The sequence below is a fragment of the Elephantulus edwardii genome, unplaced genomic scaffold (assembly GCF_000299155.1).
Source record: "Elephantulus edwardii isolate Elephantulus edwardi_28Jun2011 unplaced genomic scaffold, EleEdw1.0 scaffold00166, whole genome shotgun sequence".
Lineage (NCBI taxonomy): Eukaryota > Metazoa > Chordata > Mammalia > Macroscelidea > Macroscelididae > Elephantulus > Elephantulus edwardii.
The window spans coordinates 5,320,177-5,334,882 of record NW_006399916.1 but is presented as its reverse complement, the minus strand read 5'-3'; the positions used below and the strand labels follow the sequence as shown (position 1 = coordinate 5,334,882).

At 44.9% G+C, this 14,706-nt stretch overlaps 1 protein-coding gene across 1 annotated transcript in view; it reads left to right on the top strand.

The window, feature by feature from the left end:
- TBCE (tubulin folding cofactor E) overlaps nt 1-14,706 on the top strand; it is a 47,618-nt gene that overhangs the window by 26,568 nt on the left and 6,344 nt on the right. Inside the window, exons 5-14 of the mRNA XM_006895380.1 lie at nt 149-248; nt 1,822-1,924; nt 3,148-3,224; nt 3,810-3,905; nt 8,048-8,112; nt 8,198-8,262; nt 8,582-8,734; nt 9,593-9,746; nt 12,386-12,454; nt 13,907-13,966. Coding sequence (XP_006895442.1) covers nt 149-248; nt 1,822-1,924; nt 3,148-3,224; nt 3,810-3,905; nt 8,048-8,112; nt 8,198-8,262; nt 8,582-8,734; nt 9,593-9,746; nt 12,386-12,454; nt 13,907-13,966 — 942 coding nt within the window. The remainder of the gene's footprint in view (nt 1-148; nt 249-1,821; nt 1,925-3,147; nt 3,225-3,809; nt 3,906-8,047; nt 8,113-8,197; nt 8,263-8,581; nt 8,735-9,592; nt 9,747-12,385; nt 12,455-13,906; nt 13,967-14,706) is intronic.

Sequence of the window (14,706 nt, the reverse complement as noted above, 5' to 3'; positions counted from 1 at the left end):
ATTTTGTGTTTCTGGATGAACTGTAGTAGGGGCTCATAGAATGTTTTGAATAATAGAGTAGGTCTCATGCTTCAGAATTAAGCAGATAATGGTTGTTTGAGTTTTCATGAAGCTTTTGAAATGACTATTTCTTAACATATACTTTTAGATATTAGAAAGGTAGATTTGTCAAGAAACCTACTCTCTTCATGGGATGAAATGATCCGTATTGCTGACCAGCTCAAACAACTGGACTTTCTTAATCTCAGGTATGAATTCTAGTCCCGTACTGTAAAACCCCTAATCTCTCCTTGCCCACGTAATCTGTGTCCCTGATAATGAGGTGGGGAAGATGAGTGAGGGTTGGCTGCCACCTGGTAGAAATTTCTGGAGAGAATTTGTTTCAGTTGATGTTTATCTAAAATTATGCTTTAAGGGCACACTAGTTGTTAGGAGCGCACCTAACTTTGTATTGTTTATAAGCTTGACCATAAAGGATGGGGCCTCTCCGAGATGTGATGCTTAATTGGAGAGCTAAGAGTGTGTGTGTGTGTGGGAGATACTATTAGTAGAAGTGTCCACTTTAAAGCTTCTAGCATTTATATTGTGTTAGGAATGAGTTAATTTCATTGAGATACTGTTTAACATGTTGCCGCAAATGATGGCAAAAAAAAAAGTGTTTCTAAGCACAGTTGTCAATTTAAGTGTGTGGCAATGTCTTAATGCCTTTTTGATAAGGATTGTTTTCACTAATCTACATATTTTACTAATGTCAGAGTTTTCTAGGCCTCCCCAAGATATTTGGCTAGTTTTAGTCTCAATCCAGTTTTCTAAGGGCTTAGCCAAGGGTCCCCTTTCATTTAAAAAAAAATTTTTTTTTGTTTACTTTTATTTATTAATTATTTTAATGAACATTTACAGAGATTTTGGATTTCCATTCATTTGTTGCACTTTTCTCCTTGCCCACCCCTCCACCCCCGCAACCCCCGGTTTGCTCCTCTCCTTGAAAAGTAAAATTCCTTCATTGGTATATAGTCCGCCCCCCTCTGCCCCAGGGACACTCCCCCTTTCGTATTTGAACCAATGAACCAACTTTTCATATACAGATGAGTTGCACCTGATTCAAGTAGATAGCATTAAAGAGTTTACTAGGCCTAAATTAACTGCCCTCAAATAGGGCAGACAGGTGTAATCTGATCCCTGGTGTCTTCTGCTTTGGGAATATGGGTAAGTGTTACTCAGGGGTTTTAGGGTTTTTTTCAAGGTGACTGCCAGGATTGAGTACAATTTAAAGGACAGTCCGTTCATCCCTGGCTGCCGGAAGGCCAGAGAAGCAGAATCGCAATGCACAATCTAACCTGTCACTGAGACTCTGAGAATGGAGTTACACTACTGGATTGTCCCACACGTCAGCGACAGCTTCACACAGCAGGATCCCTGTCTACAGTCCAGATGTAAGACAGAATAGAGTCATACCTGGGAGAACGCAGAGTCCCACACGTCAGGGACAGCCTCACACAGCAGGATCCCCATTGACAGTCCAGATTGTCAGACAGAAGGGAGTCACCCCATGGGAGAATCCCACACACCAGAATGGCCTCAGAGCTTCCCTAACTGTGCAGTGACAGTTTTCAGTATCATATACCAGACAGTTACATACATTGTCACTTAAAATACTGCTTGTCTGGTTCGGTTTGTTTTTAATAGAGTTTTTTGGTTTTTTTTTTTTAGAATTGCATTTTAAGTTTACAGCAAAGCAGCACAACCCTCAGGTTGCCTCCTTGATTGGCTCTGCTAGATTTGCAAAGCAATAAGCAGAGTGTATCTTCTTTTTCTACACAGTGAAAATAAACTTCACTTTCCTTCTGGTTCACCATATCTAACGGGAGCATTTTCTGCACTGAAAGTTTTAGTCCTTAATCGGACAGGAATAACCTGGGCTGAGGTATGTTTGTGTATTTGTAACCACAATTTCAAAATGTAATAAATTTTAAATTGTTAGCTTAATTAAGAATCATCTTTATTTTTCCTAGAGGAGTAAAAACATCACTGGTGTTAAGTTTCTGTTCTCTCTAGGAATTCATGGTGTTTTGTGTCTCGGCTTGCTGTGGTTTTTGGTTTTCCATACTGGTGGTCAGTAAATGTGGGCTGAGCTGCTGAAAGTCTCTGATTGGTCTGTTTATTGAGCCTTGTTGCTGCCTGAGTTTTCTGGCAAGTCTTTTCCCGGCTGGTCCTGAGCAACAGAGAGCCTTCACGTAATTTTTTCTGTATGAAGTTCCGTGATGATAACACACTGTACCTGGCTGGGCATTGTGGGCCGTTGGCTCTGCAGCCAATCGGTGTTTACACACTCCTGAATAGTCTCGTGCAGATTAGCATCTGCCCAGCAGTTCTGTTCAGCTCTACGTGCACAGAGGCACCTCACTTGACGATTGCTGTCATGTGCCTTGGACTCGGAAACACAGCAGCTGGTGGCCTCCTAGCATGTTTCTAGAGGCAGCTGAATGACGTGGGAGACTGTCCATCCTCCTGTGGTGCAGCCGGTGGATTTGAACTGGGTGCCTTTAGGATTGCAACACAGCTTTTTGGTGTTAACTTAGAGACTAGTTACTCCAAATCACCTCTCCAACTTCTATTCTAGTATACTTTGAATGATAAGCTAGACTTCTTCAAGTTTAGATTTACGACCAGATGAAGTCAGACGGTAGAGATGGCAGCCACAGTGAGGTGAGAAAATTCAGAGAAGTGAGAAGTATTTTTTTCTGAGTAGTTATTCTTTATAAACCTAGCTTTGCATGCAGAATTAAGGAAAGATGTTTAACACCAATTTTTTTGTTAAGCAAATGATATCAGATAATGTGTTAAATCAGTATGTGTAGTTTCCCTTGTAGTGGACTTAATGGAGTTAAGGATATATCTGAATGATGCTTTTATACCTGCTTGGGTTAGATCAGTGTGTCAGAGGTGTATGCTACACTGTCTTTAAACTCTGGCCCTTTAACACTGTAATTTTGTCACCACACCCAAACACTCTGCCTGGATGTAGTCTGTCCTGAGATGTCTGTGAGGTACTTCACTAAAGCATAGGATGGAGTGCTCATGTTTCTGCTGGGCTAACGTGGGAGTTGTGATAATAAACTCGTGAAGGAAGCCCGTGGTTCTCCTTAGGTGCTCCAGTGTGCTGCTGGGTGGCCCATCCTGGAGGAACTGTACCTGGAGGCTAATGATCTTGTCATTTCCGAAAGGTAGGAAGGATTACCGGCATGCATTCATCAGCATTGAGTCATTATGATTAGATAAGTCACCACCACCTAACATTCCTTTTCAGAGAATTTGCATAGAAGAATTAGAAAAATGAGTCTTAGTTACTATCTCAACCAATTAGAAATCAGCTAAAACTTTACATGAAAAAATCAGTTTGAAGGTCTGAATAGTTTGAAAAGACAAATTATATTACTTTTAAGTAAATGATTATTGCTGTTTCTAAATGAATATTCCATAAGGTGTGCCATAAAATGCCATTGTGATTATGTAATGGATTTTTAATTAGCATTGTCTGCTTGAATCCAGTATACCAAGCAGAGATAAATGCTGCTTTTAAAAATATGTTAAATACATTGTTGCTTCATCTTTTTTTGTTCAGTTATTGTATAAAGGTAAACTTAAGGGTGAGCAAATTTACAAAAGTTCTTGAAAGAGTGAAACCTCATTGCTACGAATGATTTCATTTATACAGAAAAAAAATGAAAGTATTTTATAGCTGTGTTTTTGAGAGAAAAAACTCACAGATAATGAAATTTATGGTGAAATAATGTCTATTTCCTATATAGACCAACTGATGTCCTACAGACAATCAAGTTACTAGATCTTTCTGGTAATCGCTCAATTGATGAAAATCAGCTATTTCGAATAGCGTATCTACCCAGGTAATTGTGCTCCCAAAATGCTTATTTACGATAGTGCGTAGGAAATGTTGTTCGTTTCTGTCGGGTTGATTCACATACATACATATACACACATACAGACAAATACATATTTTCGAGAGCCCCTGGGTAGCACTTGGCTACGAGCTGAAAGGTTAACTGTTTAAACCCAACCAGACACACCGTGGATGACAGTTCTGGAGACCTGTTTCTGAGAGCTCACACCCCTGGCAACCCTGGGATTGATTCTGCTCCATGAGGTTGTCTTGAGGTGGAATCAGCTCGAGGGCCACTGACAATAACATGTATGTTTTCTCAGTTAAAGAATAATGATAATGGTTTTCTAAATTGAGTAATTAGCTTTGGGAAGTGTTTATTTGAATTCATTTAAAGAAATTCCTTTTGAACCTAACCTGTACAGTGTACTAGATAATTCACGGAATGAAGAAACTGACCTTGCCAAACATTTTTATCTCAAACATGATTTTGAAGTGACTAGGCTGAGGTTTAAGAACATCTTGGAGACCTTCTTTGCAGATAGCCCATAAAATATGCACTTTACTGAGGTATAATCTACACATTATCTAATTCACCAATTTAACTTCTTCAGCTCTACAGTTGTCAGTATAGTCACAGAGTCTGCCATCACAGTGATCCATTCTAGAATATCTTCATCATTCCAGATTGTAACTCTAGCAGTCCCTCTTCCTCCTTCCTCACAACCACAGTTGTTCACTGTGCATCCCTGTGGTGGCCCGTTCTGGACATTCACTGTAAATGGAACCACACAGGATGCAGGCCTTTGGGCTGGCTGCTTTCACTTGGTATCGTGTTTCCACAGTTCATCCATATTGTAGAACGTGTATATTTCACAGAGTGTGGTTGCTTAATAGACCTCAAAATCTAAAGTCAAGCTCATTGCCATCAAGTTGATTCCGACTTGAAGTGACCCTGTGTCAGCTTTCCGAGCTTATACATCCTAACAGGACTTCATCAGTCTTTCTCCTGGGGAGATCCAGGCGGATTTGAAGTGCTAGGGATGTAGCACAGCATGCTATGGGCTAGACCACTATAGTTGCTTGATTACTGTCTCATTGCTGTCGCATCAGAATCAACTCACAGCTGACCCTCCAGTGATTTTCAGAGGCTGAAAATCACATGGGAAGACATTACCCATCTTTCCCCCTGGAGCAGCTCATGGATTTGACCTTGCAGAGAGGGCCATGTTGTGTTGGCTTTGCAGTACTACCTTGGGTTGCTGGACTATGCCCCCAGAGCTTGGTTACTAGCGCCATCAATTTCTATCCACTTTGCTTCTCTTCTTTGTGTTGTATGTATATCTACACTGCATCTGAGCCTGACCTTTTGGTCGCAGCACACCACGCTGTGGACTGTGCCACCAGAGTCCCGTCATAGAGAGATATAGCTGATGGAGGTCTGGGTTGTTGGGTGTTTTAGTGACCAGGAATAATGTTGCTGTGGACATTTATGAACAGGTTTTTACTGATTTTGCGTCCATACCTAAGAGTGAAATTGCTTTGGTTAACTTTTTAAAGAAGTGCTAGATCATTTGACAAAGTAGCCTGACCATGTTACATTTCTCTCAGCAGTGAATGAGAGTTTCACTTCCTTCACATTTTGCCAACACTTTGTCTTGTCCATCGTTTTGATCATCCCTGTTTTAGTGGCTGTTAAGTGGCATCTTATTGTGTAGACTTGATTCTGATGAACAAAGACTAGATGAATTGTAGGATGACATCAAGGGCATAAGACATGGGGGGAAAATGATTAAAAAGACAGGAAAGAAAGGAATGACGAAATAAAGAAAAGACCAAAATGGATGTCAGAAGAGACTCTGAAACTTGCTCTTGAACATAGAGAAGTTAAAACAAAAGGTATTAATAGTGAAGTAAGACAACTGAAGAGAAGATTTCTGAGGGTAGCTTGACAAGACAAAGCAAAATATTGTCATCAAATGTGCAAAAACCTAGAGTGAGAAAATTTAAAGGGATGAAAACACTTAGGATTTCTTAAGCTGAAGGAACTGAAAGAGAACTTCAGGCCTCAATTTGCAGTGTGGAAAGATTCTACGGACAAAATGTTTTGGCACAGAAATCATCCAAAAAAGATAGAATTAAAGACTTACTCTGTCTGAAAGAATTAGTTAATCTTATCTTTCAGAGAGGGAGCTCTGGTGGCCAGGAGGCGAGAAGCTGTGCTGCATTCCCAAAGGCACATGGTTCAAGGCCATCAGCCACTCCCTGGGAGAAGGATGGACAATCTCCTCCTGTGAGATGAACTGTCTTTGAAAACCCGCTGGAGGGTCAGCTTTCAGAGATAGCATATGCTCAAGAACCAGTGATAGTAAAGGAAGGAATTCAAGCTATCATGAAGGCATTGACAAAAAGAAAGCTCCAAGAACTGACAGTACTAATTGAGATTTGTACCAAGAAATACGGAAGCAAGCTTCTTGGCCAGTTAACTGGACGAGAACTGTATTTGTGCATGTTGCAACAGAGTGGTCCAAGAGAATGTGGAAATTATTGTTGCCAATGTCAGATGCATCTTGGCTGAAAGGACAGGATACCAGAATGGTGTTGACATGTCTTTTATCGACTCTGAAAAGGTATTCAACTGTGTGGATCATAACAAATTGTGGCAACATTGAGAAGAATGAGAATCATAGAACACTTTACTTTGCTTATGTGAAACCTTTATGAAGATGAGGAAGCTGTGGTCTGGATAGAACAAGGGAACACTGTACAGTTTAAAATCAGGAAAAGTGCATTAGGGCTGCCTTCCTTCTCTGCACCGGTTCAATCAGCCCTTGTGGCCCAGTGGTAAGGAGGAGCGCCTCCAACTCAAAGGCAGTCCCCTGGCTGCTCTGTGGGGAAGGATGGGCCATTGCCTTCTGTGTGAGTTACTGCCTCTGAAAGCTTGCCAGATGTCAGCTGTGGGTCAGGTTCCACTCGATAGGACACGATGATGACGACGTCACTATGCATCCTGAGCATATCTGTCTGAAGGAAGGACACACACTGCCCTGCACTCTCCAGTTCTTTCTCGCTAACGACATGACTCCTGTTTCTGCCCGAGCCTGCTCGGTGTGAGCCCAGCAGGCTGGTAAGACCGCGCAATCCCTTGAGCAGTAGTCTGCACACCCTGTTGGCATGTTCGCTCTCAAAAGGTGCTTCTCCCCACGTTGTTGTCACTGCCGTAGTCTTCCCAGCCTGGGTCCGTCAGAGCTGACTAGCAGAGCTGTCTTCAGCAGTCAGCTGGCCCTGCCACACTGCGCACCTTTCTCCTGAGGAGCCCGCTGGGGGCTTTGAACCAGGGCATAGGTCTTTTGGTTAGCTGCGTAACTCGCTCCGAACTTTGTTACCAGAATGCCTTGATTACTAAGTGCTGCCAGTTTCTGTCAGCTTTGATTCCTCCTTCATAGTCTTCCTTGTCACTCTTCCTGTAACTGTATCCTTCCATGAAATGGCTTGTTCCTCCTCCCTGCAGTGCTGTTACAATTCCTGCTCCTGTGTCGCATGTCTCCACTGTGCCAGTTATGGAATGTGCAGCCCTAACACTAACTTTCCTCTTCACATTATGTGTCCTCGTTGTTTTGGAGGAAAGCTGCCATTGAAGACCACGGATGTGGCCTCAGAATGCCTGCTGCGTCCTATGCTAGCTGGACTTCTGTCCTTGATTTAATGCTCTTCTGTCTCCAGTGCCTCTGTCCACACTATTCTCATTGTAGAACATTTTGTTGACTTGCTAAAGCTCAGCTTGCTTCCCCAGGCTCTGCCCTTCAGTGATGCCCTCCATTCTCCCCTGCGCTCACATAGCTTTTCTTAGTGTCCTTGTAAAGAATGGTTATAGATCTTCTTTTCCTGTTCCTTAAATGTCAGGTTTATAGGACCACGACTCCTTCCTCTTTTAAAGTCATTTAGCAGCTATTAGAGGATTACAGAACCCTTAGAAAATAGTGTAGAGTATACTTGTATGTCTTAAAATGAACATTATGCTTTTTAAACATCTTGGACAAAATTTTCTGAATACAGAGAGAAAAGCTAGTCTGCTTTTTTTGTTGCACAGACCACTTTATATAGGTCTGTGGAATTCTGTGTGATCCCGTTTCCATGTCTTCATTTCAGGTTGGAACAGCTGATCCTCTCAGACATGGGGCTTTCCTCTCTGCATTTTCCGGATGCTGGAATTGGTAGAAAACATTACTTTTCCTCCCCTTCCATGCTTTACCTGTTTTCTTTTACTTCTGCTATGTAAGTTTACTTTTCTTTTTCTAGGGTGCAAAACGTCCATGTTCCCTTCCTTGCAATATCTTGTTGTAAATGACAATCAGATCTCACAGGTGAGGGCCCCTTCAGAATACGTGTCCTGACCGGTGCTTAGCTCCCGACAGCCCCCCACCCCAGGAGCTGGCTGGGGCTTCCTGCTCCTGGGCGGGAGGCTTCCCTGCAGGGCTGCACCTCATCCACACCCACACTGCTGAAATAGTGGTCCCACTTGAGCAGAGTGCCTGTCACAGGTGTAGAGTAGAAGGACGGGGTTTCCTCAGGGTCCTACAGGGTCACATTTCATGAGCGCCTCAAGTTCCAGCGGGGAGCTTGGCTTTTCTGCTCAGGTAATGAGAAGTAACCGTGATCGTGTTTTCTCTCCTTTGGTCTCAGTGGTCATTTATCAATGAACTGGACAAGCTGCAGAGCCTGCACTCTTTGTCGTGTTTGAGGAACCCCCTGACTGCAGATGACAAAGAAGCACAGACCACATGGCAGATGATCATCGCCAGAGTTGGCCAGCTGACCACACTCAACCGGTGTGAGGTGAGCGTCAGAGTGGGGGTGCTACTTCCCTGTGAGGCAGTCAGGGAATCATGTCGAACACTGTAAGGGCAGCAGCCATGGGTTCCTGCCAGACGGTGAAATCCTGCTTTTGCACATATGTGACAGTCCTTTCCCGACTCCTTAGGAGGAACGTGGTACTCATGTCTTAGAACCAAACCCAGAAAACGCAGACTTCTCCCGCTGAGTCAGCTCTAACCCAGGGTGACCCCGAGGGGCTCTCAAGGCTGAAGATGTTAACAGGCACAGACAACTCATAATTCTTTCCCGAGGGGATGGAGGGTCTGCTGGCCTTTTGAGCCAGCACGGTACAGGGCACAGCAGACAGATGGATGAAACCGCAGAGCTCGTGAAGCCCAGCTGCTCTGCCTCTAAGTTGGGAAGGCTGAGCTTTGCCTGGGCTTGTGTGGTGTTCCCCTGAAAGAGAGCACCCCTTCTGGGAAGTGCTGTGGGCCAACTGGGTTAGGGGACCCTCACTGCATCCACTCGGAACCAGCCTCACAGGCTGTAAATCGCAGGGAGGAGGTTGCCTGTGTCCCTTATGGAATGGTTGGTGGGTTTTAGCTGCCTGCCTTTGGGCGAGCAGAGCAGCCTCTTACTGATGCACTGGTAATAGCTTAGATAAAGGCTAAACTGTGTAAACAGTCTCATGAAAAAGCATAAAGTGGATGTTCTTTATTCTTTTTTAATAAACTCCTGAATCCATAAGGATGGGGAAGCATGGAGCTGAGATTCTCATCCTTCTCAATGTGGTGGTGGTGGTGGGGTGCCGTGAAGGGGCGGGGAGGGGCACTGGAGGCATTTTTAGCAAAGCGCCTCGCTTGTTTCACGGCACCATAGATCTTCTCCGAGGAGAGGCGTGGCGCTGAGCTCGATTACCGGAAAGCCTTTGGGGAGGAGTGGAAAAAGGCTGGTGGACATCAGGATCCAGACAAAAACAGACCACATGAAGGATTCCTCGCAGCCCATCCTCGATACCAGTCCCTCTGCCTCAGTATGTACACTTTCAAGACCCTTCCTTGGTGGACTTGCAGCTGGAACCAGGTTTTCCCTTGAGTATCAAAGGACATTCTTCCTGTTGCTTTCCCTTTCTGGGGGCTTTTGGGATTCATCCAGATGGACCATAGGCCTTTTCCTGAGTCATATGAGTAGGGTGAGTGCAGATGACTTTTAAATTCCTTTCAGAGACAATGAATCAACAGTATCTACAAAATGAACCAGAGTAGTCTCTTTAGGTTCCCAAGAGTAAGAGGTTTGCATTTGGGGAGGAGGAAGCTATCTTTTCAGTCTTCCCGTCTTAGCATATACTTGCTTTAGATTTGAGTTGTAAGGTACATTTTGTACTTTGGGAAAGGAAGAAAGTGCTTGTTTATCTCATTCTGGGTCTGGTTAGGTAATCTGAATGATCAGGTGGAGCCTGGCATCCACATTGTTGAACACAGCCAGTCTCCTCTTCTGAGGATCTGCAGCCTCGGAAACAGTGGAGGGTCGCCAGGAGTTGGAAGTGACTCACTCGGTGGTGTGTATAGTTTTGAGCTCATAACGTAACATGGATTGCTAACTCACAGGTCAGGGGTTTAAATCTCCTAAATTAAAAAAGATAAGCAGCCTCCTCTCATAAAGACCAGCTTGGGAACCTGGGTGGGCGTCGTGACAAGTGGGCACCTGTCAGCAGTAGGCGGACGACTCCATGTCTGAACAGGGTACACACAGACAGCTCTTCCTGAGTGTGGCCCTGCGGATGCTTCTCATCCGCCACCAGGTGAGGACTTGGTGTGCAAGGTGCTTCCCCAGGCTCTGAAGCTGCGCTCTTCCCCAATGTCTTTCCGGTCTCATGTCCTTATCATTCCAGGTTTCCCTTTCATAGTTCTCACTCTGACTAGCTCCTTGTAGTCCCTCCACGCTCTTTAGAGCCACCTCTTGATCTCAGTTTGCTCCATTAACAACTCCCATTCCCTGGGCACTGAAGGGAGGTTCAGCACCTCTGAGAGGTCAGTCCTGCAAATATGATTTAAGGTCACAGGGTGCACGAGACCAGATCATTCATGCCTGGGACAATGACACTACAGTGTGCCATGTCTGAGCAGACAGCACGCATGTCCTCGGGCACAGGCCCCCGTCCTGGCCAGTGTGCATGTCCTGGATGGTGCACATTTCCTCATGTGCAGGCCCCCGTCCTGGCCAGTGCGTGGTGTCCTCGTGCACAAGCCTCCCGTCCTGGCCAGTGCGTGGTGTCCTCGTGCACAGGCCCCCATCCTGTCTCGTATCCTCGTGCACAGGCCCCCGTCCAAGCTGATGTGCTGGAGTCGGTCGGGGTGGTGACCTGGCTCCCTGTTTGTCACCACTCGCTCAACACACAGCAGAGTCTGGTTATAACTGGGTAACCGTGTGCTGTGAACCCTAAAAAGGACCTTAAAGAAAGACAACACTTCAAAGGGGAGTAAATGCACACTGGTGTTATCTTTTTCACAGCTTCATCTTGCTGGGTTGACATGACAGCATTCGTCCGTAAGAACAGTAATGTGTACTAATACATGTTGTTGTTAGTGTTATGTGCTGTTGAGTCGTTTGCGACTCATAGTGACCCTATGTACAACAGCCCTAAACCCTGCTCTATCCTGTGCCAATCACACTGCCTCTGACACACCCATCCCGATTACCCCAGTCACTGAATCAAGCCATTTCATAGAGGGTCTTCCCCTCTTGCGCCGTCCCTCCACCCTCCCAAGCATGATGTCCCTCTCTAAGGACCTGTCCTTCCTTGCAACATGCCCAGAGTATGTCAGAGGAAGCCCCAGAATCCTTGCCTGCAAGGAGTAGCTTGGTTTAACCCTCTCCAGGATGAATCTGTTTGTTTTCTTGGCAATCCATGATACATTCAGTACTCTTCTCCAGCATCACAGTTCAAAGGCATCAATTCTCCTTCTATCCTCCCTAGTCATTGTCTAACTGTCTGATGCACAACAAGTGATTGTAAAGACCATGGCCTGTATCAGGCGCACCTTAGTCTCCAGAGAGACACCGTTGCTCTTGAGTGCTTTGGAGAGGTCCCTAACAGCAGACTTTCCCATTGCAATACGTTTTTTGATTTCTTGGCTGCTGGTGCCAAGAGTGTTGTCCTTGGAGCCAAGCAAACTGAAGCTGTGAACAATCTCAATCTCTTTGCCATCCATCCTGATGCTACCAATTGGTCCAGTGGTGAGAATCTTGGTCTTCTTGACATTAAGCCTCAGTCCATACTGAAGGCTGCAGTCCTTGACCCTCTGCAGCAAGTGCATAAGGTCCTCCTGAGTTTCAGTAAGCAGGGTTGTGTCATCTGCATAACGCAGATTGTTAATATACGTTTTGGAAGATTCTAAGCAGGGTTGTGTCATCTGCATAACGCAGATTGTTAATATACGTTTTGGAAGATTCTGTCCTTGCAGACAGCTACTTTAACTTCCTAAACCCAAACCAGCCTCCACAGAGAAAGTGAGAGAGATGCCTCTGTTCCTTGGAAGGATGCCCTGTTGAGTGCCAGCTACCGCTCAGGCAGTGGTGGGAAAAGGAGGCTGTCCTGGCATTTAACTAGAAAGCTGTCTCCTTTCAGGGCTTCATCTTTGTTTTTTTCTTTTTACATGTCTTCTTAAACAGAATACGGTGCACCTGAAGATGGAGAATTCAAAACACAGCAACCATTTATGCTCAAGAATCAGTTACTAAGTAAGAACCCTAAAGTCACATCAACCTTTTCTGTGTTAAAGCCCTGAGGGCTGGAAACGGGTAATGCTAACTTACCAGAGATGGCACACACTTAAAAGCTTGATTTTTAGAGAAATGGTGTAAATTCTCAAAGTAACATACAAGTGCACAGGCCGCCCAACCATTAGACTCATTTCAGTGTTCTAAATGGAGGAAGGCTGTGAATTGTTAATTCCTTGGGCATCTGTGCCCTAACTCTTAACCAAGCTAAATTGTCAGGGAGGCTCCAGAATGTTGACCCAGTTCTTTTTGGAGGTTACTAGTAATTCTAAGATACATTAATAGAAGAAATGTTGAACATCAGTAAGGCCTGTTCTTGCATTAAGATTTGAGCCAACTTGGATTGCAGGAATGTCTCGGTTGGCAAAGCGTGGGGTCACCCTGAATCAGAGTGACTTGAGCAACACTAAGAACAGTGAACTTGCGCGTGGCACTGATACCTGTATTAGAAAAGTTACCAGTTGACCTTTCCAGTAAAGTCACTCACAGTAAGATCACACACATGTATGTGTACTGCTCCAATATAGCGGAGAAACAAACACAAGATGGTAGTGTGACTGAGCCAAGTTCCAGGCAGCTCCATGGGAAATGAAAACTGTCATGACATCTAAAAGGGTACACTGAGATGGAACCTATTGCTGTTGCAGCAGTCACAGTGCACGCTGGTGCTCAGCACTCAGTTACTGCGGGGTGGGGGGCAGCGGGCAGGGCGGACTGACAAGGCAGAATCTGACAGACACATGACTGAAGGTAGGTCCTTCACACACCTCCAACACCAGTTAGTTCTGCTTGGTTTTTAAGTTCTCAGTCGTGTTTAAGGTTAAAGATCAGCCAGCAAATCAGGTCCACCTTCCCAGTTTATAAACAGATGTTTTCTACTGTGCTTACAGATGTCAGTGGTGCTAGAGTTGTCCAGCTTCCCTGCCCCTCCTGCCCTCATCTTTGCTTCTGAGAAGAAACAGTGTAGTCTAATGGCAGTTAATTTTTTTAAGGAGTGATAGTGATACTGTTGCAATATTGTAAGCCAGTGTATCCTTTGGCTGAAGGATGGCCAGTGCAGATAGCTTCCTGTCCTGGTCTTGGGGATTCCTCTGTCTCTGCTGGTCCCATAAATGGGGTTTTTTGGTCACTATGCATTTTCTTCCACATTTCCCCCATTCTATTGCAGACCTCGTGTCCTGGTCCGAATGGTCAGTAGTGGCGCTGACCGTCTTGTCCTCCTGGTGTTGGGTTAGAGGCTGGCTGAGGCTTTACTCTGCTTATAAGTAGAGACCATCAAACATCTTGGCCAGCTGCCTGCAAGCTGTGGAGATTCTAGATGCTGCTCACCAACATAGGATGTAGTTATCTTTGTAAATTATGCTAAATTGACAAAATGGTTCCCTAATCAGGTAACTTTTCTTCTTTCTTTAGAGCTGACTATAAAATGTCCTAATCAACTTGATCACAAGGTCATAGAGAAACAACTACCAGGTAGGGAGAACGCACCTCTCGTTACACTCCTGAACCTTCCTAAGCTGCTGCTGTGAGCTCTCGGGGCTGCTTTGTCAGAGATGTGGTTACACCGGTCTTGCCGTCCCTCTCTTAGACAGGTGATCTGTCCGACAAGGATTCCCTTACATGTCTGGAGTCCCTCTCCGACAGAAGCCTCTCTCGGTGGACACACTGAACTGTCTGTCTTACAAGGGAAAAAAGATGACTTCAGGATTTTTAAAAAATGTAATCCTAGAGCTAGTGCTGGAGCCTTGTGGTTTATAGTTTAGCTGTTGGTCAGGAGGCCAGCAGTTCAAACCATCGCCCAGTGACGGGGGTGGGGGTGGGGTGGGGTGTGAGTAGACAGCTCCCGGCTCCTGCTCTGGGACCCCGAGGTAGGTCTTCTCACACCTGCTAAAGATGAAACTTGGTTCATAGGTAAAAGGCAGAATATAAAGAGTTTAACTTTACGGCTCTGAGGCTGTGAAGAAATCAACCTAAATGACTCTTAACTTTAAGTCCACAGTGGTTTTTTTTGTTTTGGTTTTTTTTTAATTTGTATTTCATTATTTTTTGTGTGTACTGTCAAATCAGATCTGACTGGTACAGGAGGAGATTGTTCCTCCTTCTCCAGCAGAGCATCTGGTGGATTTGAACCGTGCACCTCTGAGACTGTAGTTGCAGCTTCTTGCCACTAGGCCACCAGAGCTCGCAAGTCCACAGTGTTTTTGTTTTTTTCT